The 27,733-nt window shown below is 37.6% G+C and overlaps 1 protein-coding gene across 17 annotated transcripts in view; it reads right to left on the bottom strand.

The window, feature by feature from the left end:
* The window catches only part of LOC105200057, a 233,621-nt gene that overhangs the window by 6,568 nt on the left and 199,320 nt on the right, over positions 1 to 27,733 (bottom strand). For 16 of the 17 annotated variants that reach the window (XM_039447361.1, XM_026139306.2, XM_039447400.1 and 13 more), the window contains 2 exons: positions 13,393 to 13,665; positions 6,096 to 6,352 (listed from right to left, as the gene is read on the bottom strand). In XM_039447361.1, the coding sequence (XP_039303295.1) occupies positions 6,096 to 6,352; positions 13,393 to 13,665 (530 nt within the window). Of the gene's footprint in view, positions 1 to 568; positions 1,633 to 6,095; positions 6,353 to 13,392; positions 13,666 to 27,733 lie in introns of those variants that run through there. The other variant, XM_039447410.1, reaches the window with a different exon arrangement.

Genomic DNA, 27,733 nt, shown 5'->3' with positions numbered 1-27,733 from the left:
GTTACAAGAATGAGAAATTTATATAAAGTTAATGCCATAATTAAGAAAGTTAAATAAATTCAGGGATTTGTAATGTGCATAAAAGTTTGTTTAATACTAGAGTTACTAAAAAACTCATTTATATTTTGTATATAAATGAGTTTTTTAGTAACTCTAGTATTAGTATTAATACTGAATGAAATATATACTTGTGAAAATACTATATATCTTTATGACTTAATCTCCTCATTACATATTGAACACTCGTAAAACTAAATACTACAAAAAACTATTTAAACTATGTGGTCACTGAGTGAGAATGCGGAATCAGACTTGCATCAGCGCGGCATCCTAAATTCCAATATGACGAGATTAATAACAAGAACTTACTGTAGTATAATGTAGTAAGTTCTTGTTATTGTAATACAAATATTACGGACGCCAACTTATTACAGTAATAACTATCGAATGTAGTATTTTCGTGCGGGATTACAATAATCACATGGATTACAATTCTTAGCCCGTGCATCTTTTTCGTAAGGAAAGTGTAATAGTTAACCGAGAGGGTTTCCGGATGGATGCGACGTGCGTGTTGGGCACTTTGCCAACGTTTTACAAACATTGCAGCTTACATCATTAGGGCTGAGAGCTCCAATACTGAGCTCCCTTCGGTTGTGGTGGTCCTTATATATCCCTGTTGCGCCCGGTAGAGGTGGGGGGAGGGGTTGATTTGGTCAGCCAATTAGAGCGTTTTAATTGTCCGGCCGGTTAATTAAAAAACCTGGGAGAACGGTGCTAAATAGAATTTATTTGAAGGCCTTTGTCGCGGTTGAGGTTGTCAGGATGTTTCAAAATTTCCAGACCTTCCCGATATTTTCTGGCGAAGTAGCCTTGTGACGGGGCCAATATGGTAGACTTATCATACTACACGGCATGTCCAGTCTCTATCTAATGTTCCGCCAAGGCTGATTGCAAAAATGTCTGTTTGACACACCTCTGGTGTTCCTTGATCCGTGTACTGATCTTTCTGCTGGTTTCTCTTATGTACACTTTTCCGCAGACGCAAGATATCTTGTACACACCTGGTGTTTCCAGGCTTGATTTTTGTTTCTTGGGATTAGGGAGTAATTGAGCAATTTTTTTTCTGGGGTTTGAAGATTACTCTGATGTTATGCTTACTCGAAATTCTGCCTATGCGCTCTGTTGTACCTTAAAGATACGGAAAAACAGCCGCCATTTTCCTTTCTCTTTCTTCATTTAGAGTTTTGGTGTCGTTGGGCTGGAGATCTTGTTCTTCAATCTCTTGGTTATCTGATTAATGTTCTTGCTGTACCCATTCCTAGTCAAGATCTGATTAAGATGTTGTAACTCCTGATCCAGGAACGTTGGTCAGAAACTGTGAGGGCTCCGTATACCAATAAGCTGATAACTGAATTCTTTTGTGACGGATGGTGATGGGAGATTGCGTGAAGATACCGGTCAGTGTAAACTGGTTTTCGGTAAACCCGATGGCCTAAGTTACCATCTCCGTTTCTTCGAACTAACACGTCTAGGAAGGAAATTTGGTTCTCCTGTTCTACCTCCATTATGAACTTAATGTTTGGGTGTTGGGCGTCTAAAGCTGCTCTTTTTGTGCTGCGTCCATGGCACCTTCTGCATGATTGTAATTATAAGCTGCTAAATAATAGTATGTAAAACATGTACTTAATTTTGTATGGATAGAATAAACATAAGAGAAAATAAGTTCTATGAGTTCGTAGTTTATCTTTTTTTATTTCTTAATACTTGCAACAATGTATCATCATCCAAACTATTACTTGGATTAGTTTTAATCAACTTTTATACAATTTAATAATAAAAATTGTCGATCCATTTTAGTTTATACAGGGTGTTTCAGACCACCCGTACACCCCTTTTCTCTTCGCAGGATTAGGACCAATCAAAAATATGTTCAGACGAAAGTTGTAGGGTTTCAAAAGATCTATTCAATGATCTTATCAGTTTGACCTTGGATGGCGTCGCCAAGGTCAGATCAAAATCACATTAAGTTTTTTAAATGAAACACCCTATTTTTGATTCCAGAATCTAATAGCTGGTGTCAAGACCTTTCCAAAACACTACAAGAAAGTTTATTTTCGTTGACTACTTTCCGAGTTGTGCGGCTTGAAAGTTACACTACCGCCAACACCATGTAAATAACAATATAAAATCACGCGTTACGCAGAAAGCCGTGCAGCCGACACAAAGAAAGTAAACACGCGAGCCGGGCCAACAAAAACAGATCATGAAAAATCGTGAAAGTTAGCTGTCGCGACCGTAGATAGTCACATACATATGTATGTCATAATATTATGTAATTACATTATTACTTTAACGGTAGCACACGAGCAATAACGAGCGCGGCTTTCTGCGTAACGATGTCTAACTCGTGATTTTATACATATTGTTATTTGCATAGGATGTAGTAGAGATGTATTCACCACAACGCTATTGTGACTCAACTCAACACGAGTGACAATAACTCTCTCAAACTTGTCACCTACGTCTTCAATAACCGTCATATCAGTATCAATCGCGCAACAAAAATCCGACCCTCTTTATTAGTCTAGGTTTATTTAGCCATGTCCTATTCCAATGAAGAAGCATATGATATGCTGCTAATTTTAGGTGAGTGTCGAGGTACATTCATTGCAGCGGAAAGATTGTGGCGGGAACGTTATCCTGATCGGACTCCTCACTCGCGAAATGTTTTTTCACGTTTGGCTAAACGAATCAAAATTAAAGGTGTCGTTCAGCCTCAACATAACAAAGGTACACAAATTCGTCGTCCGATTATGGATGAAAGAACAGTGGAAATTCTTGCATCGACAGAATTGAACCCTTATGATTCTTTAAGACGACGAGAACAAAATTCTGGTGTTAGTAAAATCAGTGTTTGGCGCATTCTAAAAAATAACAAATTTCACCCTTACAGAATGTCTGTTCATCAAGCGTTGAATTATAACGATATTAGACAGAGACTTGTATTTTGCAACTTTATAAGATAGCAACCACTTGATTTCCACTTGAAAATTTTATTTTCTGATGAATGTACACTTAAAAGTGATGGATCTGTTAATACTTGGAACTCTCGTTATTGGGCACAAAATAATCCTCACTGGTTGAGAGAAGTAGATCATCAAACCATTTGGAAAGTCAATGTTTGGTGTGGAATTATTGGAAGTCACATCATAGGTCCTGTTTTCTTTGACGAAAATCTAAACGGTGATAGATATTCCGCCTTGATAATGACAGATCTTCCTGTCTTACTAGAAAATATTCCTCTGCAATTGCGCCTGAACATGTGGTTCCAACAAGATGCATGTCCGTCTCATACATCGAGAGTTGCTCGTGCGGCATTAAATACTATGTTCCCCGACAAGTGGATAGGCAAATACGGTCCAATCAATTATCCACCCCGATCACCAGATCTCACCGTCCTTGATTATTATTTCTGGGGAAGGATAAAAAACTTGGTCTATCATGAACGTCCGACTACGAGGGATAATATGATTCGTAGAATAAGTGAAGCAATTCGATCCTTACGTGCCGAGGAAATTCTTCGAGCAACCAATGATTTTCAAAATAGAGTTGATGCTTGCATCGCAGAGAATGGTGCTCACTTTGAACATTTAGTCGCTTAACAAAACATACACTCATTCATTCCCGAACGTGAGAGGCAAGGGGACTCACGTGAATCAAGCACCCCAAACGTGAGAGGCAAGGGGACTCACGTGAATCAAGCACCACAAACGTGAGAGGCAAGGGGACTCACGTGAATCAAGCACCCCAAACGTGAGAGGCAAGGGGACTCACGTGAATCAAGCACCCCAAACGTGAGAGGCAAGGGGACTCACGTGAATCAAGCACCCCAAACGTGAGAGGCAAGGGGACTCACGTGAATCAAGCACCCCAAACGTGAGAGGCAAGGGGACTCACGTGAATCAAGCACCACAAACGTGAGAGGCAAGGGGACTCACGTGAATCAAGCACCCCAAACGTGAGAGGCAAGGGGACTCATGTGAATCAAGCACCACAAACGTGAGAGGCAAGGGGACTCACGTGAATCAAGCACCCCAATGGGATGAAATTCTCGTCACGTCCACGTCGTTCATTCTGGATAATGCTAAGCACGGGAAAATGCATACAGTCAATCTGGACATGATTGATCATCAAACATAATCAATCCAGTTAATAAAAAAAAGCAGAGTACATAAAACTTTGACTCCCTTTTTCCTCCCCCATACACATACGCATGCACGTATGCACACACCCACACACAAGATTAAATCCGACTAAGTAACCACCACATGGTACATCTTGAGTAATGCTGATGCTGGCGGTAGTGTAACTTTCAAGCCGCACAACTCGGAAAGTAGTCAACGAAAATAAACATTCTTATAGTGTTTTGGAAAGGTCTTGACACCAGCTATTAGATTCTGGAATCAAAAATAGGGTGTTCCATTTAAAAAACTTAATGTGATTTCGATCTGACCTTGGCGACGCCATCCAAGGTCAAACTGATAAGATCATTGAATAGATCTTTTGAAACCCTACAACTTTCGTCTGAACTTATTTTTGATTGGTCCTAATCCTGCGAAGAGAAAAGGGGTGTACGGGTGGTCTGAAACACCCTGTATATGTCAGAATTGGTTAAATATTGAGGTTATGATACAAGCTGCAAATAGTTTTTTACTGCGTACACTGCTTTTCCGTTCCGAAATCCAGTACTAGACAGTAAAAACTTAAAATTCAAAACGCTAGGAGTCAGTCATTTTGGTAACAGCAGCGCCAGTTTTGTTAGCTAATTTTGGAACGTTTCCTTTGAAGCTCGCAGTAGTTAATTCGGAACAAAGCCTTACATTTTCGTTTAACAACAAATTTCAAGAAGAATCGGCGCCAAATCCATGAAAGTTCCCTTGTAAGATATTAACCAAACTATTAAATGACTATACAAGTTATAAGCTTATCATATTCACTGAAATATATTATAGGAACGTGCATGACTATATAAATCTTTTCTTAGGATATAATCCGAGAGAGAACGTCCTAAGTGGTATCTTTATCTTTCTTTAAGCTGACTACGCAAGCGTAATAAACAGTATTGGGAATGGTCTCGTAAAAAGTATATACGTACTAAATCTATATATTTGAAAACCAATCAGTAAAATTTTTGGTCAAAATGTAGTAAAAAGAAACAAAGATATACCATTTAGAATCCTCTTTGTCGGATCGCCATCTAGTGCTCGTTTCTGTAATATATTTCAGTGCTCATAACGGCGAAATTCAATTACATATAGTTTTAAGTGCATCAAAGAATTATAAATCGAAATAATAGGCGAAATGTCCATGCGCTAAGGACCGCAAGCATGTGCTGGCTTGTACTATAATAGCACAACTCAAATATACAATGTTATGCCATAGAAATAATGCCAATGCAATCGTTAATTATCTCCTAAATTGCTTTTTTTTATTATAACTTGTTTTGTTATCAGTATATAAATGTAGTACTTTGGCACAATATTAGCACAACTTAACACAATCCAGCACAACTTTAAAAACCAAGAGTGGTGGGAAATTCGAAAAGTGGGAGGCTAGCCTAAAAAGTTAATTTTTTTTTTATTTTTAAACGTATTTTTGATATTTATTTTAATATTCGGATATAATTTGGCACAAACCTAAAACAATTCAACATAACTGTCAGAATTCGTTAATTGTAAAAGTAAGGGAATAACTTCTTTCAGGCAATGTGGTCCATATCAATTTGATAAATCATGACGAAAATTCGGGTTAAGTTAAGTTATACGTTTTCACTTTCCCGTAGAGAAAGCGGGGTCTGTCCAAGTAAACCTTACTTTGCTAAGAAATACACATTTACATTGTCAACTTTATTTGCTAATAACTTTTTAACGAATAATGAACGACGGTTAAAACATTCTGAAAATTATTCGGGGTGGTAACCTTGACAACATATGTCGATGTAAGGGAGGTCAGAGCAAAGTGCTTTGTAGTGCATAATTATCAAAAGATGAATAAAGTTATAAATTAAGCTAAAAAGAACAGACTTTATTTCTGACCTTTTCATCCTTTATGGATGCGTCCTGCGCATTCGTGGGCAATGGACTATTCCTTTCCGAGTCCAGGTCCTTGTGGCCGTTTATGCCGCTAAAACTACCGAGTGAAACGCTTTCGCTCTCTGGTGACTTGTAGCCTGAGTATTGGGAATGCTGCGACTTGTGTTGAGCCGCGAGTTCTGGTGGTGCTGATTGCGGCGCCGATGGTACTGAGGACGGTGCCCACGACTTGGCCTCACTATGCGGACGTGTGAGAGGTTCTATGAAATAAACAATCAAAATTGAGGTCATATTAATATAAGGCGATTTTGAATCAAATATATTTTACCAAAATATATCAGAATGTTTTAGCCATTAGTGGATAAGCGCAGATCTTACTCGATTTTTGCCACTAATCTGATATAACATGTCAGCAAGCTTTGTCGATAATTCTTGAGCTTAATGCGGACACAACTATGGATCTGAGGGTTGATCACGTAACTTTTTCCCTAGGGTGGAAAGGTGAAAAGTGAAATCTCTAATCATTAAAGTTAATGCTACATAACTGCTGTCATCATCTGGGGGTCAATTATGTAACATTTTCTCTAGGGCGAAAACGTGAAAAGTGAAAAGTTTCACGTAAACTTTACGATCATATACGATTTCACGGGATCATGTAACTCACTTATGAGCGGAAATATGAACTTTTTTACTTGAACTTTTTCGTCATCAACCTTGATGGAGGAAAGGTAAAAATTTAGGGAATTAATAAATGTACTTCGGCATTAGAATAAAAGTGTGGTAACAGCTCTGCTAGTATTGAAGAAGGTAAACCTCTTTGGTATTGTATTGCATTAATTTACGTTAAAATTTATACGCATAAATAGAAAACTAAAATAAAGTTAACTTTGAAAAGCACTGTTTATATTAAATTACTATGTAATTTTTAATATTAGATTACTACATAGTAAAATAATTATTACAATATAGATCATCAAAAATAAATGTAATATTATATTTGTAAATTAAATTTATGCAACATAACTAAGAAATATAGCCATTTATTTAAGAATATATTTTTTTACAATTTTTTTCTTTTACATAAATAAATTTTTAACTTGGAAAAAAGTTTAAAAATTGCCGCTGAAGTGACTAGAAATCAATAAAATAAAAACAGAAAAATACGAACCAAGCCAAATGTATGTGCTTTAGTAACAATTACTATACACCTTGAAATTTAGAAAATAATTTATATTTTTTATTTAACTTTTAACTAGTAAAAAGATAAATTTCAAAACACTAACTAAACTTTTTTGTATTTAACCTAATATATATATATATATATATATATATATATATATATATATATATATATATATATATATATATACGAGGTGTGTTCAAAAAGTATCGCGAATTTTGTGTTTTTTCAAAAATTATTTATTTATTCATGAATATCTATTTTGTCCCCTTCAAAGTAATCTCCATGAGATATTATACACTTGTGCCAACGGTTTTTCCAATCTTCGAAGCACTTCAAAAAATCATTTTTTTTTATCTTGTTCAGCTCCTCCTTCGATGCCGTCTTTATCTCGTCAAGCGTAGCGTAACGTCGTCCTTTCATGGGCCTCTTCAGTTTAGGGAACAAGAAAAAGTCACAGGGGGCCAGATCTGGGGAATACGGTGGCTGCGGCATCATTAGTGTGTTGTTTTTGGCCAAAAAGTCGCGCACAAGCAACGATGTGTGAGCAGGGGCGTTATCGTGGTGCAAAAGCCAATTTTTGTTCTTCCACAAATCCGGGCGTTTCTGGCGGATTGCTTCGCGCAAATTGCGCATAACTTGCAGGTAATATTCCTTATTGACCGTTCTACCCTGTGGCAAGAACTCATGATGCACTACGCCCCTGCAATCGAAGAAAACTGTCAGCAAAACTTTCACATTCGACCGAACTTGGCGCGCTTTTTTCGGTCTTGGTTCGTGCGGCAGCTTCCATTGAGATGATTGAGCTTTGGTTTCCACGTCATAACCATAAACCCACGATTCGTCACCAGTTATGACCCTCTGGAGCAAATTTGGGTCGTCGCGGACAGAGTCCAACATCTCATTAGCAATGTTCATGCGATGCTGTTTTTGGTCGCAATTGAGCAATTTTGGTACGAATTTCGCGGCGACCCGTCTCATGCCCAAATCATTGATAAAAATCGAATGGCACGAGCCAATCGATATGTTTAGGTCCTCAGCAACTTCTCTAACGGTGATTCGACGATTGGCCAATACCATTTTCTCCACTTCATTAATTTTTTCGTCTGTTGTTGAAGTGCTCGGGCGTCCGGCACGCTCTTCGTCGTTCACATCTTCTCGGCCTTCTGAGAACATTTTGTACCACCGATAAACGTTGCTTCGGTCCAAGGTAGCTTCTCCGTATGCCACAGTCAACATTCGGAATGCATCCGCGCACTTAATTTCGTTTTTCACACAAAATTTGATACAGGTTCTTTGATCCATTTTTTTGAATAGGTAAAAATCGAAGACGATCCAAAACACGTGCAAGCAAAGCAGCTGTCAACAATTAAGTGAACATTCAAAATGGCCGAGCTTGTCGGCATAAGTGAGAGACATGAGTACCAACATAACGCCACAAAAAGATCGAAATTCGAATATACGTAACCCGCGAAAATTCAAAATTCGCGATACTTTTTGAACACACCTCGTATATATATACCTATATATATATATAAAGGTACTTTATTCCTTGCGGAGTACACTGCGGACTTCCGCTCCGCTTATAGTTTCAACATTTTATTCCTTGTATCTTTTACAACGTACGAGAGAGAGAGAAAGATCACTCATTCATTCATACCTCCACACTCATTTTCTGGACCTCCGTTTCCGCCGCATTTTCCTTTCTTCCTTCCACACTCTCATTCATACCCAGCCACCCTCCTCCCTCCCTCATCTCCTCCAGTTTCTTCATCTAAACCTCTTCCTCCCCCCTCTCACTAAAACCTCTTCTAGCATTTTCTGCCATCCTTTTTCCGCCCCTCAATCCGTGCATTCCTCCCATATATGTTTCCACGTTTCCTCTCCCCATCCACATATCCTACACATTCTTTCCTCTTTCCCTTCTCAGTATTTACCTCCTCTCATACCGTCTCCTAACCTAAACCTCGCAATCTTTTTCCATCTTTCCTCCTTCCAATCTCTCTTCAAGTACTCCGGCACTTCCTTCCCCTTCACTCTGTTGTACCATCTGTTGAACCTCGAGCTTCTAATTCTTTCCCACCTTTCCTCTTCCTGCCGCCTCCTCTCTCTTGCTACCACCTCTTCCCCCCTTAACTCTCCCTCTTCTCTCAACTTTTTTATTTCTTTGATATTCCAACTCGTTTCTTCGTAGAAACTTCTTTTTTCTTCCTCCCATTTTCCCATCACCTTTCTCTCTTTCACTCTATCTCTTATCTCCTCCCAACACAACCTTGCCAACCTCTCCCCCTTCCCCTTCTCCCAGTTTCTTTTCATAACTCCATGCTCTCATTCCTGCCCTTCCCCTTAATTTTTTTCTCTGCATCTCCTCCCTTACCATGTACCCCGGTGTGTACCTTCCCACCCCTATTACCCATTTTAAATACTTGTCCTGTATCCTCTCTATCCCTTCCCTTTCTTTCCACCCCTAAATTTCTGCACCATAGCTAACCACCGTCCACACCAACCTATCAAATAACCACATCCTTCTAGCCCAGTTTTTTCCAAATTTCCTCTTTCCTATTCCCCATACCTCTCTCATTACCACCGCTCCTTTTTTGACTCTCTCCTCTTTATGCTCTTTCTGTCCCCCATTTGCAATCATCATGTAGCCCAGATATTTATACCTTTTCACTTCCTCTATTTTATTTCCTTTCCATTTTCATATTATCTTTTTCTGTCTCCCACCCCCTTTTCTACACCTCATCATTTTTGTTTTCTCCACATTTACCTCTAATCTTTTCTGTTTTACATATCCTTCTAATGTTTTTATTAACCCTTTCATCCCTGCTTCATCCTCTGTCACCACCGCCACATCATCCGCATACGCCAGGGAATAGATTTTTTCCCCTTCATCTTTACTCCCCCCATCCCCCCTTTTCTAACTCCTCATCTAACTCCAATCCAACGGACATCCCTGTCTCACTCCTCTACCTGTCCAAAAGTTTCCCTCCTCTCTTTCTCCCACCCTTACTCTACTTATTGTCTCCTCCAAAACTTCTTCATACCTCACCTCCAGACTCTCTCTCACTCCTTTCCTCTTCATTGTCTGTACCAGTATCTTCCTATCCACCGAGTCAAACGCTGCTTTCATATCCACAAACATAACTACTACTTTGCCTTTTGTTTCCGCTATTTTTTTATTTATTAGATAATTTAACACATATATGTGGTCTATCGTTCCTACCTCTCTCCTGAACCCCGTTTGACTCGGTGATAATATCCTTTTATTCTCCACTTCTTCCTTCAATCCCTCCGCCAAAACCGCCGCGTACACTTTATACGTTTGCGTAAGCGTAACCCCCCTATAGTCTTCTACCTTTTCCCTCTCGCCCTTTTTCACTATCGGTACCACTATACCTTCTCTCCATTCTTTCGGCCCTCCATCCTTCTCCCTTCCACACTCTATTGCATATCTCCCAAAGCCATTCCTTTATTTCTTTTCTCCCGTATATCCATACTTCATTCATAATCTCATCCCCTTCTGCCGTTTTTCTCTCCTTTAATTTCATTATCGCCCTACTAATTCCCTCTCTACTAATCTTTTCTTCTTCCTTTATCCCTCTCCCTATTACCTCCCCTCTTATCCTCCACTCCTCCTAGTACCCCTCTAAAGTGTTTTTCCTTCTCCCCCATTTCAATCCCTTCCCTAACTCTCTTTCTCTTCCTCATTCCTTTATTCACTACCTTCCACACATTCTTTTCGGATCTTATTCCTTCAATTTCCCTCTCCCTTTTCTTCTTTTCCTCACAATGTTCCTCATACCTCCTCCTCATTTTTTTATATTTTTCCCCTCCTCCCCCTCCCCCCTCCATCCACTTCTTTAATTCCCTCATAACTTCTCTTTTCCTATCCCTACATTCCTCATTCCAGTATCCTCTCCGTTCTTACTTCGCTTTCTTCTCTACTCTCTCTAATGCCACTTCTATTCTTCTCTTCATTTTTCTCCAAACCTCCCTTACTCCCTCACCATCACTATCCCTCTTCTCAAAGTATTCCTCAAATTTCTTTTTTCCTTTCTCCGTCCAAACCCCCCTTTTTCCTCTTCCTTTCCTTTTCCCGGTCTTCTCTTCCCTCCGCCCTCCTCCCTCCATCCATACCGTTATCGGCTGATGGTCGGAGTCCACCCAATCCTCCACCTTCATCTTTTCTACCTTCCTCCTTGTCTCCTCATTCGCGATCACGTAATTTATTACGGTCCCTCCCTTCCCTTCTGTATACGTCCATTTCCCCTCCTCATCCCCTTTTACGCTTCCATTCAATATCGACCATCCCAATTCTCCTGTATTTAACCTAATACATGACTGCTATGCGTGAAATGATTCACATGAATTCTCTATGGGTGAAAAATGAAAAGTGAAAAGTTTCACGTGAAATTGCATAATTGACCCCCAGATCGAATTTGCTGCCACTCTGCTTGTAGTGTGCGCGCAGTTTGTTATTGGGGTAATTACATGATTACACATAATAAAATTATATAGATTTACATATAATCATTTATAATAATTATAATTACATAATTATACATAAGTATATATAAAATTTTTTTTGCGGGGCATCAAATATAACACGAACAAATAAAAACAATATCCGACTACAAAATGTATCAAACCTTTTTTAACCCTTAAACACATATTGAAAGTTTCCTTAGATTTTCGATCGCTTATTATGTGAAGACGGAATGAGAAAAAAGATTCGGGCTAGGTAGAAAAAAAGTTTAAAGTTTCTTCTATTGTCTGCTACAATTAAACAATTTCATTGTTTAACTAAAATAAAATGGCACGAAAGTAAATTTTTTTCGGAAAGGTCTCTCAAACTCACTTATGTGTTTAAGGGTTAACTTTATTTTTATGACCTTTGGGCTATTAGCTGTAAATTCAATTAATTGTTATTATTATATTATGCTAGTTGAAATTTGTCTTTTGTTAAAAATAACTCCAAAAAGAGTTAAAACGTTCACACTTGTATAGAATAAACAAAGTTATTGTAATTTTGAATCCTGTGCGCATTGTCAACAGCGCTGACTCTTATTAGCCATAACACCATTCTTTATTTGTTTAAAAACAAAATATATTACGTACAGAATGTGCGAAAAGTTCTGGACTCATTGAGTATCTTAAAAACCAAGCATTTCTAAAAAATGTTTCAGAAAAAAGTAGATTGTAAAATAATCTATTTAATTTACCTATAAATAATATCGCTCAGGTTAGGTCAAAGTCAATTTTTTTTAAATGGAACATCCTATTTCTGATTCCACAATCTAATGAACGGTGTCAAGAGCTTTTTAAAACACTGTAATGAAGTTTTCTTTTCATTAAGTATTTTCCAAGTTATAAGGATTAAAAGTTACAGGTCCGATTTATTGTGCACCCAGTAAATATTATTGGACCGATAGTGTAACAACACAATAATAGTAAGAAAGCCTTCTTCGGTCGCAGCTAGGTCTTAGTGCTTATATTTATTTGTGTGATTTTATATACTTCTCCGAACTCAACTTCTTACAGTTTTTTCAGGGGGAAATGGATATATAGATGCAAATCAGCATCAATTATTATATTAAATTAATCAATTTAATATAAATAGTGATATTACTAATTCTTATTCGACATGCTGTGTTACAACCGAAAATTAATTCGGCGCACATTCTTGTTGAGTTTAGAGAAGTATATAAAATCACACAAATAAATATAAGCACTAAGACCTAGCTGCGACCAAAGAAGGCTTTCTTACTATCATTGTGTTGTTACACTATCCAATAACATATTTGTAACAAAAAAGTTATTCTACATAGTACAATAGCATTACCGAAAGTTACTGTAAGTCATTGAAAACTCTGTATTGTTAATTAATATTGGGCTGGTATTCACATGCAGTATTAAAATAACATCACATTTTAACACAGATGCGATGATGATCGATATTGCGCCGGATTTATTATCTTAATATCATATCAATATTGAACTAATATTGACCTGCCAATATCAAAATTTCAGAATCTGATATCACCTATTATCCAAAAAGTTTCAAAAGCACAACTAATTCCAAAAAGTTATTACAAAATCTTTTATCGAGAATCTCACCTTCTCGGACATTTTGCGTAACGGTGAAAGTCTTGCCGGTGTCGAGGGGTACGGTCCAGTTTACGGGTTCCGGTGAGCGCATGATCATCTGTTCCGGTGATTTTACCCTCGTTGGCTCCGGTGGGCTCTTCACTACCGGCTCGTCGTCGAACCAGGGACTTGCTTGAGTGACAGATGCCGATGTCATCACCTTTGTTATTTGCGATGGTGGTGTCGAAGCGACGCTGGAATCTCCGCCCAAGACATCCCCGTTTATTTGGGGTTCCGCCGTCACTGGAACGTTTGGAATAAACCGCTTTATCATCAACGTAGATGATCGTTCTATGTCCTCAGCCCTCCCTCCCCCCTGTCTCCCCAAAGCTTGCACTCGATGATGAGTTGAATTACTGTAATTTATTTGTATATCCGATATATAATTTTGATAACTCTCTTAATATACTATTTCACTGTTTACTAAATATAGTAATCAACAACAGATGAGATTACAATAAATTGCGTTGTAATTCAGTTGAAATTTGCAGTTTGGTTTAAAAATTTTTTATGTAAATAAAGACCACAGTGTCGCACAAATAATTTGTATTGTTTATTATTGTTGCAGCGGCAAAATAGTAGTATTTATTTAGCCAAATTAACATTTACTTTTATATACAAGTTACAAGAGTTGTTGCGGCGTGCTGTGGGGAAATAGACTGTTCAGCAAACTAAAATGGATTCAAAATATTTAAAATAAAATTGTATTTAAAAAAATCAAAAATTTGGATTTGACAATGATCACACGAACCCATTTCTATCCAATTAAAGTTTAAGAATTCCTTAAATTTGTTTCAATTCATGAAATGAGATTGAAATTACGTGATTTTTATTTTTTTCCATCCAAAAAAGTTATGCAGGCCATATGATCTATTTTAATCCATAAAATGGAATTGAAATGAAGTAATTTTTATTTTTTATTGTTTTATTTAAAAAAAGTTTTTGCAGGTCATTCAATCCATTTTAATCCATGACGTAGGATTGAAATGACTTAATTGCCGTCTTTTAATTCAAAATGTATTCAAATGAATTAAAATGGATTACAAATTTTCAATCCATTTTCGTTTACTAGGTAAATAATGAGTCATTAATAAGTTGATACATTCAAAGCCAGACGCAAAACTATACGCGTTCCGACGCTTTCATTTATGGATGATAAGAATATTAGTCTTTTTACTATGACTATTTACTTACAAATTATCGATATATGTTAATTAAGATATTGCAAAAAATCAATTTAACGATTTATTTATTTATTAAACTATAATATATTTCATGCTGTAAACATATAATTAATTATTTAGATCAGTATATATGATAATTATAAATAAGCGTATACATTAGATAAAGCAGCAAAGAGACTAATAAAAAAATATTTAAATTTGTTTCTTATCATTTTTTAAGATGTTATTGATAATTCTTTATATTATAGTATTATTGGGCAGAACACCAATACCGTAATCACATTGAAAATGTTGATTATTACACGACAAGATATTTTTGTTCCCACATCATTACGCAAGAATCAAATTTCTTGAGATATTTTTACGTATTGCCTTCTATATTCTTAAAGAGATTAACAAATTTAATGTCGGTATCGAGTGCAGGCAAGATTTCCTCTTGAATGTGACTAAAAAGTACTCGAAGGTTACTAATGTATATTTCGGAAAATACTCAGGATTAGCGTACTCAGGATGCAATATAATGATACGCAACAATTACATAAAGCTACACAGACATCAAGAGAAATGGAGAGAAAGAGAGAGAGAGAGAGAGAGAGAGAGAGAGAGAGAAAATGTGAATATATATTTACATATATTTGTATATACACACGCATAATTGTGCTATAATGTGCAGGTGTGTACATTGTGTAACAAATTTAGATGACAAAGGTATTTACGTATACGATCATGTTTCCAATAAATAATGGAAACGGTCTCTTATACCTTGAATGTAGTTCATGCTTCGTTATTTGTTTATATATCAATTAAGTCTTCATAACAGCATGAAAAAAATAAAGCACTCCACTTGCACGCTAAATAAACAGTTTTATTTTGTGTTTTCAAATAAATATAGATATCTTATTACGATGAAGAGAAAGGGGAAAAACTAAAAAAGAAAGGGAGGAAGAGAGAAAGAGGAAGCAAGAGAGTGATTTCCCGGGAAAAAATGTTATATAAGGAGGAGAAAAAGTACCGGAACGACGAAATATCTCGAAAACTAAGCATTTTAGAAAAAAGTGTTTCAGATAAAAGTTGTAGGATTTCAAATCCTTCTATTCAGTTTGACCTTGGATGATTTTATTAATTTGACCTTTGTTAACGCATGGTATAAAATCCGTTTTGTCCAATCTTACATTAACTGCCGCAACAAAATGGTTAGATCGTTCGAACCGCGGTACAAAAATATTGTCGACGTTGTTTTCCGTTTCGCGTTCGAAAATTTAGCTAGTCACGTGTAAACGCCATGTACTCTTTTTCCTCTTCGTGCCGATTCCGAGAAAAGAGGGAATTATCCGAAAAGAAATCTGAGCGCTCCCAAAAACTAAAGCTTCAGATTACCGCAAATCGTCGTTCTTGTCATGTTTGTCGATTCTTTTGTGATCTAACGACGTTTTAAGAGTGGAACGGAGGTGCTCTGCGCAATATTATCTAATTAAAGATACTTTCTTGTTAACTGATTGTGAGAGTGTACATCTAATCACCTTTCCTCTCGGAGCGAGTCTCTTACGAGGCTGAACAAGTCACCGGTCGGTTGAGAAAAACTTTTGAATTTGGAGCGAGGATATCGTTCCTACCAATACCGACATTAAACACTGGTCCTTAAGCCGGATTGCTATCGAGAGAAGACACGTCGTGAAGTACACCATCCATTCACCATTATTCTTGAATTGGATCACGAATTACGTTCTTGAACGTACCAGTAGCCACTCCAGGAATGGCTAACGTCGCAGAGCTTTTGGAGCAACAGTTCGACCTTACCAGATCGATTGTAAACGCCATATCTAATTTTAAAAAAGTCGACCAAGCTTGAATGATTTCCACCGTGGCCGCTAACTGGATAGAGCGCGTCAAGGAGCAGTTCCGTGAGATTTGCGCCAACCACGCCAAGCTGTCGGCCATCACCGATGCCGCCACAAAATTCACTCACCCGTACTTCACCGAGGAGTTGTACCCATAGGCCGAAGTTCAGATGGACGCTGCCCTTGATTATCTAGCCGAATTTGCCATATCTCATATTGCCGCACCGCACATCAGCATCATGTACGCTTCAAACGCAAGTAACGATTATCATGTCGGTCCGTGCCCCGTATCGCGTTTACCGCAAATCGATTTACCGAAATTTGACGGTTATTTGAGCGATGAGAAACATTCCGCGATCAATTTAAAACGATGATAATTGACGATTCGATTTTAACAAATGTAGAACGTTTGCATTATCTCTGTTCAGTTGTTACCAGAGCAGCCAGTATATCGTTAAGTCACTTATCGGTTACCAACGCAAATTTTGAAATTACGTGGCAAATCCTTTCGTCGCGCTATGAAAATCAACGTCGGATTGTTAATTTCCATCTGTAAAGCTTATTTTTGTTACCGCCGGCAACGCATAAAACCGCGAAGAAGCTACAAACTTTGTGCAACACCACCAATATCACCACGTACAAGCGCTGATAAATCTAAAACGTTCCGTCGACACGTGGGACGAAGTTCTCGTGTTCCTCGTCTCGCAACAACTTGACAAAGCATCGAGAAAGGCGTGGAAACTGAAAATGAGCAAATCAAAAAATTTACCGTCTTATTCTTAGCTCGACAAATTTCTGGAATCTCGCATTTGCGCGTTCGAAGTTATCTTTCGCATGAAAAATAATGAGCTAACTGATTCTACCGCATCAAAAACTAAATCGGCCAAATCCGTGGCATCACATGCGACGGTCATGAAATTCGAATGCTCGATCTGTAAAAACAATCATCGTTTATTCCAATGTACATAATTCGCCGTTTACATGCCGGAGCGCCGTTTCGAGTTTATTAAATAAAACCGCCGTTGCTATAATTGTTTTGCGGCAAATCATTCGTTAAAAAACTGTACCAACGAGAATCGCTGTTGAGAATGTAAGTAAAAACATTACACTCTCCTTCACCTTGGAAACCAAGCGAAGCTACCATCCGCTGAATTGTCACATTCAAAAAACGAAACGAAAACAGAGCAAGACAAAAGCGTTGTCGCTCTTACCGCATCATGCACTTTGCACATGGTCTGCTTGGTACCGCGCGTGTCCGCGTGCATTCCGCGCACGGTCGCTTTGTTTCCGCTCGCGCGTTTATCGATCCAGGAACGGTTGCAACTCTCATTGCGGAAAACTTCGCGCAATTGCTTTGTCTTCCTCGGATGAAACAAAATGTGAGAGTTACCGGTGTTGATCACACGCAAACATCCGCTCGCTACATTGCGTATGTAATTATTAGTCCCGCAACCAGCAACGATCTCTCAGATTCGGCAACAGCTCTAATATTACCGTCGCTCACGGAATATGTGTCACCTTCCGATACGTCTTGATCTTGTTGGACACACCTTGACGCCCTCAAATTAGCCGATACAGATTTTTTGATCTGCATTTCTTGATAGCTCTGCACCTGTTAATCTGATAATTGTAGATCTGTGTGGAGTTATCCGTCGCGTTTTCGCCAAGGACCGCACGAATCGGTCGCAAAGAACACCGCATTCGGCTGGATTCTTTACGGTCCTACCGGCAAATCCTGCCCTCGCGCTTCCGTAACCGCGCACCACATCACCTGTTCTCAAGCATACCTTAAAACAATTTTGAGAACTCAAAGATATCCTAGGCCGAGTTCACTTGAATTTGGAAGACACTCAAAGTGAAGAGCATTTTTTAGCGACTCATTACCGCACCATTGAAGGATGCTACGTAGTGCGTCTTCCCTTTTGAAATGGCCTTTCTCGCGATTTTGGAGACTCTCGTTCCGCAACGTTAAAGAGTCTTGAATGGCTCAAATGTCGCTTTGAATGTAATCAATCGCTAGGCGCGGAGTACACCGCGTTCCTTCAAGAGTACGCAGACCTTGATCATATGACTAAGATAACCCCGCCCAAGCTCCCGTGTACTATTCCGCATCATGCCGTAATCCGAGAGCATAGTAACGAGCATACCACCCGACTCCGCGTTCTGTGCAACGCATCTTGCAACACCACCGCCGGTAAATCATTAGATCGTGCCCTTCACGTAGAAACAAAATTGCAAGCCGATCTAGTAGCGGTCGTCCTTCACTGGCGACAATACCGATACGTATCAGCCGACATCGCCAAAACGTATCGGCAGATTTTAATGCACTCCCTTGATACGAAGTATCAATGCATCTTATGACGATCGTCTCTGTCGGCTCAAGTCAACGAATATCGACTTCTTACCGTCACATACGGCACCGCCGCTGCACCATTCTTGACCTTGTGAGTCTTACGACAACTCGCTGAAGATGAAGGCTCCCAGTTTTCGCTTGCAGTATCTGTGCTATTGCGGTAAACTTACGTTGGCGACTGTACGTTCAATGCCGACGACCTTGAAATCGTCATACACGAGATCAGTTAATTTCGTTATTCTCTCCGGGCTGTTTCCGTTTGCGTAAATGGGCGAGCAATTGCTCTACGCTTCTTAAAGACCTTGATCCCTCATGGAATCGCAATCAACAAAGATTTGCACGATCACGATTACATTAAAATTCTCAAAATTACCTGGAAGCCGGCCCACGATACCTTCATTTTTCAAGTTTTGCACTCAATGTCAGTCGCGACAACTAAACGCAAAATACTGTCAATTATTGCTCAACTTTTTGACCCACTTGGATGGGTAGCTCCCGTTATCGTAACCGCGAAGATCTTTCTACAACGTCTCTGGTTGACGAACTGTAGTTGAAATGACGAGCTTCCCGCTGAGATGTTAAGCAAATGAAAGATTTTTCAATTAACGTTGCTTCTCTTTGAGCAGCTCACTTCCGTGCTGCATGCGTTCTCATACTTCTAACAGTAAAGTTGAATTACACGGATTTGCAGACGCGAGCCTCCACGCGAGCCTATGCGGCCGCAATTTATCTCCGTGTCATTTCTGGCGACGGTCTTGTTACCAACACCCTGATCTCACCTAAGTCCAGAGTCCCATTGCTTTCGTGTTCGACGTTTTAGACGATTATACCACTTTGATTCCAGTCATTTCTTGATCGGCGCACCGTTAAGCTCGATCCCGGAGCCAAGCTTGCTCGAACTCGCTGAGACTCGCTTATCCCGCTGGCAGTTTGTGCAGCACTTGAGCGAACGCGTTTGGAGGGCATAGAAAGATGCGTATTTGAACACCTTACAACAGCGTCCTAAATGGCGCTCTGTGCAAACGTTAGCAACACCTGGTAGATTGGTTTTGCTTTGCGCTCCACTCGTCCCGCCAAGTCGCTAGAAGCTTGGGCGCGTCGTTAAATGCTATCCAGGTAGCGATTGATTTGTTCGAGTGGTTACCGTGAAAACGGCCGATTCCAAGTTCAAGCGCCTTATCACAAAGGTTTGTTTTCTTCTCGTCGACATCAATAATGACAGCGAACATCATTTCGCTACGGCGGGCGGCATTGTATATCATAAGTCTCTGACCAAATATTGTAACATTACAATGTCAAATTTCATAAACTACACATATTGTATACGTATCAAATATTACATTCGAGACGGGCGGTATGTTAACATATGGTATAAACTTATTCACTTTGTCCAATCTTACATTAACTGCCGCAACGAGACGGTTGGATTGTTCGAACCACGGTACGAAAATATTGTTGATCTTATTTGCCATTTTGCGTTCAAAAATTCAGCTAGTCATTTGTAAACGCCGCGTACTCTTTTTCCTCTTTGTACCGATTCGTGGAAACGACCATCCGATTCTGAGAAAAAAGGGGATTCCCCGTAAGAAAAATCGGAACGCTCCCGAATACTGAGATTCAGATTACCGCAAACCGTCGTTCTTGTCAAGTTTGTCAATTTTTTCGTAATCTAACGACGTTGTAAAAATGGAACGAATAATGTGTTCTGCACATTATTATCTAATTAAAGATTTTTTTTTAACTGATTGTGAGAGTGTACATCTAATCATTTTTCCTCTCGGAGTGAGTCTCTTACAAGGCTGAACAAGCCACCGGTCGGTTAAGAAAGACTTTTGAATTTGGAGCAAGAATATCGTTCCTGGGCGGATCCCGATAGCACACGGGACCGATAACAGACCACCACTCATAGCGGTCGATGCCTACAGTTTTTCTGTTGATTAGGTTAGATAAGTCATGATGATTGGTTAGTGGGCTATCGCACCATGCACTACTAGATTCCGTCCATCGTTCCTACCAAAATTAAACAACCTTGGATGGCGTCGCCAAGGTCAGATCAAAATCACATTAACTTTTTTAAATGGAACACCTTATTTTTGATTTTAGAATCTAATAACTGGTCTCAAGAGCTTTCAAAAATTTTTGCACTCGAGATGAGATAAATTCGATCGTAAGAAAGAGAGAGACGACAAAGAAATCAATTCAAAAAGAGCAGCAACACAAACAGGCCTAATGACTACAAGAAAATATAATAAAAAGTATAGAATGTTAGAGTATCGGTTATTCCCTAATTAAGGGGTACTTCTCTAACATTCTATATTTTTTATTACATTTTCTTGTAGTGGATTTCGAGAACTTTTCAAAACATTATAAATAAGTTTATTTTCTTTAAGTACTTTCCGAGTTATAATGCTTGAAAGTTACAGTATACTGTAGCTCGAAAAGTACTCAACAAAAATAAACTTTCTTGTAGGGTTTTAGAAAACTCTTGATACCAGTTATTAGATTTTGAAATCAAAAATAGGGTTTTCCATTTAAAAAATCAATGTAACCTTGATCTTGGTTACGCAACCCAAGGTCAAACTGATAGGATCAGTAAAAAGATATTTTTAAATCATATAATTTTTGTCTGAAACATTTTTTTGTAAAACTTATATTTCACAAGATATTTAGGTGTCCCGACCTTTTTGCGACACCCTGTATATCGTTAGAAAGGTCTTGCCAAATAGAGTTTAGCAATATTTCGCTTGAATAGCGCTTCTAGAGAGCGTTTGCGCAATAGAAGTTAAATAGTATAGCGTCTTATAAAAGTACGAAAATGTTAAGGTATCTCGAAAATAATCAATTATAGCGAAAACATGTAAGAAACAAAGTAGAGCTTAAAATATTTGCCTAATGATAACAAAAGTTGAGTTTAGGTGAAATTTCCAAATTCATATTAAGATTAAGTTGAACTTCTTTAATAAATCCCTTTATTTCCTTGTACATTATTTTAACTAATGTCGCAACGTTTTTGAAACACTGTTACAAACATTTTTTCGATGAGATATTAAGGTCAGTCAAATGAAAACGGGACAGACTGTATAACGTGCATGGCGCGGACGTTGGCAACCTTTTTCTGTGTGCTTATGGACGTGACCTTTATTGGGAATTAGGGAAAAACGGCGCAAATGTTCACCACTGTATCATTTATCACAATCAAGTGCTGTACACTTTTTACTCATGATGACAATTATTGTCAGAAAACTTTGAAAACTGAAACAGCAACAACAGGAATTCGAGAGCATAGGTCGAAAATGAACAGAGTCGTTTCAATGGTTATACTAACCGTTATATTCAATATATTCCAAGTAAAAAACTACTCGCATCACTTAAAATGACAAACTGAAGCCTACTATTCATCGATATCACGTACCTTAACAGGGCCATGACTTGAATCGTTGCGCGCTACTCTGGTACACGTAGATAGCGTCACAATTTATTTAAAAAAAATCAGTAAAATATTAAAAAATTTTTTCACGTATAAGACTAATTGCACCTTATTTTTAAGACTCTGAGGTGTCATTTGAGACAAAAAATTTTTTTCGATTTTTTGAAAATAAAGCAAGTGAAATAACCCTTTAATAGCGCACAATCCGAAAATACGTTCCTGACCTCCCTACCCCTTCTCATCTCAATTGAGAGGAAGTCCGTTGAATGAAATAGCTTTTTTTTGATCTGTGGATGACACTTTCAATTATCTTACTCAGCCTGCTTGGTTTTAGCTCATTATTTCAGTTTATTTCCCTTTATGCAGTTATATCACAAAATGGCATGTTGAATACGTGGATGGATACTAGCAAAGAAGAGAGAAAAACTTCAAAAAAAAGTAGACTTTTTCAAACTCACACAAAAAATGTTCAATAATTATAATTGACGTCACAGGAATTGCTGCAAGAGGTATTAAGAAATTTAATTAAAAAAGTCGCAACTGAGTTGCATTTTTAGAAAGATGATATTCTTCGAGAAGATGTTTTTCATGTGATAGATATAGTATAACTATTTAGTATAACTATTTAGTGCCACTCAAGTTGAAAGAAGATGCAAAAATTCCATCTATTTTATCTTTGGACATTAGTTATTATGCGCATCTCATTAACGAAGAGAAATGGAAAGAACAGTAGAATGAAGGAACAAACATTACGGCTCAGTTAAAGATTACAGTTAATTATTCCATTTCTGTGCCAATTAAATGTGAACAATTTTATATCATATCACAAATAAGGCACATGTACAGCTAACCTGACGAGAGGGGTTTTAAGAAAGGTGTCCATAAATTCTATAGAAAAGCTGTTTTGAAAATTGCCTCTCTATTGGGCATCACAAATCGAGAACTTTTGTTTCACGGAGTTGAATTTCCTCTCTCTTACTTCACGATCACAATTTATAAACCAGATACTCTAACGTCTTGAAATCTTTAGTGGTGATAGCTAAATATGTTACGTTAAAACGCATGTGTTAGTTTAGAGTTGATATTCTCTGGACAGCTTGGAGATAGAATAAGCTCAATAAGCCAGCTGTTCATTTATTGTGAGACATGTATGTATGTATAGTCTGTGTATGTGTCTTATAACGATGCATCCCTGCATCGTTCCTCCTGTTCGCCGAATACCTGCCGGACAGCAGACGCTTATGCGCTGATAAGCTATTTCAGCGTATAATTCAAAGCAAATGAATCGCCGCTGCTACAGGCTAACTCGTCGCACATGCGCAATACCGCCGACTCCTGACGTGTCGGAGCATGTGCGCGAATGGACCGATCTCAGAGCGGCGGCGATGTTAGACTATGAGAAGTCCGAACTCCACCCGAATATCTCCGATAGTCCGAAATCAAAGTATAAAAACGAGCGGTTTCCTACGCAAATCGCTCTTCTGATCCGATTAGCCACCAATAATGATCCGGGAGTTGATCACCTTGGAGTCAAAACCCGGAACTAGACTTGAGGTAGAGTGTTCTCTTGCTTCAATCTCGGCGTCTGCTTAATCTCCTGTTCTATCTGATAAAATTGGAAGATTGATATAACAAACATTTCTATTAAAATATTACTGTGTATTTGGGACTGTCCGATTGCGCACGTAAACTATTGGACACGAGAGCATTTTCCAATCGAACATGGACTCTATTGCACACGGACCCAATCGGACACAAACCTGATCGGACACGGTCCCGATTGCACACGAACCCGATTGCACACGATTGGAAACTGCACTAGAATGCACACACACACACGCACGCGCGCGCGCCGTGGAGAGGTACAAGGGAGTAGGCCTATGGCCCCCTCCCGCACCTACCCGGTTTCAGTCGGTCCTTTACCGAGCAATTGTGCGGTTTCCAATCGTGTGCAATCGGGTTTGTGCGCAATCGAAACCGTGTCTAATTAGGTCCGATCGGGTCCGTGTCCATTTGAGTAGGCCCATGTGCAATCGAGTCCGTGTGCAATAGTGTCCGTATCCGATTGTGAAATGCTGTGTCCTCACTCGTGTATTTTTTTATGATATGAATTGGGTTCATCATGCTCTTACGTCGATTATTTGACAGTTGGTACAAGTCAACTTTTTACAGAAAATGTAATGTATATACAAGGTCTGGTAATATTTGCTGCAACTCTTGTGGGGCAGAGCAAGTTCAACTGAGCAGAAAAGTTCTCTACCCATAATTTTGCAAAATTCGTAGGAATTAACAAGCAGACTCCTAAATAATCAGAGAAGCGCAAACCGATCCTAGCATGCTGATTGGCTAACAGCGACCACCAATTAGAACTGGAAGTGTTGGGCTCACAGCTGATTCTCTCGACTGCATTCCAAAACTGTACTACAGTAACTAGAAGCTACAGTATATTTAACGTCAATTATAACTTTGTAGTTATTGTAATACGGTTTTAGAAGGCAATCCTGTGCAAGATAACCTCAAATATATCACATGATCAATCGTAACAATTGGAGTTTTGTCTGTTCTGTCTACAAGCGAACAGCTGTGGGCCCCAAATGGCGCTCATGGGAGTCATGAAGGAAATAATTTACGCTTCTCTGATTATTTAAGATTCTATTAATGAGATATTAATTACTGAAAATCCTCGATTTATCCCGGACTATCGCCAAATGTAAACGTGCACATGTGAGTGGCGCGGTGCCACTTGAAAAAAAAGCAACTTTCCGCGCGCCTAGCAATGATGATCGTTGGACGGGTGTATCTCATCACACGCTTGCATTTAATGGTAGGTCGGGCTAAGTCGTGATTTTTAGTATTAATACATCGTTAATTATTGAAAATTTTGCAAAATGGTAAAGAATTTTTGTGTTCAGTTTGACTTCCTCTATCATCACACGAGCTAAATTTCAATTTTGCAACTAGCAGACATTTTTACACGTTAACATTCTCTATGTAATTTTGAGAAGTACACATATTAATTTTTTTAACTTTAATCTAACTTGAAAGCCTTGAAGGTGAATTTCAAATAATATTATTGAATTTAATGTGTGTCGTAATGTGTGTATGTATTCGGCAAATAAATCATGTTATACGTGTGCTGTGGTTGTAGAATATGGTAGTCCGTCATGTGCATTTCTTTTATAATTTTACAATTTTATTGTAAATATTGTATAATGTTTATTAAAAACAAAAAAATTGTTTTAAAAAGTTGCATGTTTTATAATTTAAAAATTTTTGTAAGCCAAAAGAAACTTAAAAAATTTCTTTTAAATAAAATATATTTTATGAAACTCGTAAAACCTTATTTTATGGCACTTATTTGTGTATAAAAATTTAGGAAAGATTATTTATGTCCATTAATTTATGTTCTTTTTATTTAAAAAATGCTTTTATTGACATTATTTATTAATGACTTACAATATTCCATGATCCATAATCCCCCTGATATTCTACAAACGCATACTTTTTTCTCTCTTCAGTAAATTGTAAATTACATTTGTCTCATATACTCGACAAATTTTTACCTATAAGGATTTGTAGAACTATGACTAATAAATTGGCGTTGGTTAGAACCGAGTCGCATTAATATTTACCGAGTTAGTGTCAAAAAACAAAATGACATTCCATAACTTTTTTCTTTCCTCTATCACTAGTTTATAGTAATCTTTAAATTTTGGTTTTAATAATGTATTTTTAAAATTCAGGACTCATATTCAACAGAGTTACGGAAAGTTAATAATTTTACTATTTTTATTTCACTATTTTTCTTTATACTTCACTAGAAAATAAAGTATTGATAAAGATTTAATAATGACGTCACAATTGTTTATGACAATGATAAAGACAGGATTGAAATGATCAATTTTAATAAGTAACTTGTTACCATTTCATGTTACACATTGAAAAAGTAATTCGTAACTTTACGTTACGTAACTAACAAATTACTTTTTTCAAGGAATAAAACTGAGATGTAAAAAATTACTTGTTAAAAGTGTCTATTTCAACCTATTATTATTATGAAAAGTTATAATGAGTATTACAAAAACCGTATTACAATATCATTATTAAATCTTTATTATAACAAAATAATACTATGGCACAGCTGCTATCGAGGTGATTCATTACCTGTAACGCGTTGGGAAGGTACCGATAGCGCACAGTACTATTGCACACAAACCACTCACAACCACTCATAGCGCTTGAACAGAAGAATATCACTAGGCACCAGCCGCTGTGATTGACTGTGCAATAGTACTGTGCGCTATCGGTACCTTCCCTAACGCGTTATTTCCCTATTCTTGCTAACTCTGCTAAATCGACACTCTGATCATGCAAAACGACAATAGACGACTAAAGCCCATAGGGAGAGAAAAAGAAAAAAAGTACAATGGCTAAAAGTTAGTGAATAAGAGAGATATACAGATTGTGCATTTTAATCAATGCACTTGAAAATATTTTTAAATAATCTAAGAACTAAATAAGCTAATACGGTTTTTTTCAGGTTGTATTATTTCAGGGAGATATTTTGACAAAAAAATTTGGACTTGCATGAGGGCATAAAGTAAAATAAAGTTCAATTTTGTTTGTTAAAATAAAATTGTTTTAACATTTATACCTTGATTGTAAATATAAAACATTCTTTATGATGTATTAAAATTATAAAGTCTCTTATTTTTTTTCTCAAAAATGGATAAATAAAAACATTCAATGTATCTTAAGAATGTATAATTGTACTTCTTTAATCAAATTATCTGCATTCGATACATTTCAGGATAATAAAATAATTGTTAAAAGTGAAGGTACACCCAAGGAGTTTGATTCTGTCCATGGGGAAATTTTCCAAACTGAGAAGTCACTACTTTCTACATACTCGCAGTTCATGATTAATGACCTAGTTTACACCGAACACTTGACACGCATACTAACAAGTAACTTTCTATTAAATTGTCTTAATTTCGACAATACGTGTAAATGTATACGTGATATCTATATTTAATTAATTATCTTGATTCATATTGTACCAGCTTAATATACTATTCATTAAATTTATTACCGAAATTAAGATAGTTGAATAGAAAGTTACTAAATATTACGCGTATCAAGTATTCGGTGTAAACAAAGCCAATGAAACGATTAGAGCTTATTGATCGTTACGTTAATCATGAACTGTAAGTATGTAGAAAGATAGCGACTTCTCAGTTTGGAAAATTTCCCCATGGACAGAATCAAAGTCTTTGGGTGTACACTGATCTTTGTAAATATGACTATTTATATATCCATTATATTAAGAGGTCGATTGTGTATCATGTAACTAAAGTGTAAATTACAAAAGTGAGCAAATTCACTAAGTGTTGACCAATGAAATAATAAATACTCTAGTAAATTTGTTCTTTGAGTGACTTTGAGTGAAAATGACTTTTGTCATTTTCACTCCAGTTACATAATACACAATCGACTCCTAAGTGACAAA

The sequence above is a fragment of the Solenopsis invicta genome, chromosome 1, assembly GCF_016802725.1.
Source record: "Solenopsis invicta isolate M01_SB chromosome 1, UNIL_Sinv_3.0, whole genome shotgun sequence".
Taxonomy (NCBI): domain Eukaryota; kingdom Metazoa; phylum Arthropoda; class Insecta; order Hymenoptera; family Formicidae; genus Solenopsis; species Solenopsis invicta.
Note: the sequence above shows the minus strand (reverse complement) of the source record. Positions and strands in the feature narration are given on the sequence as shown.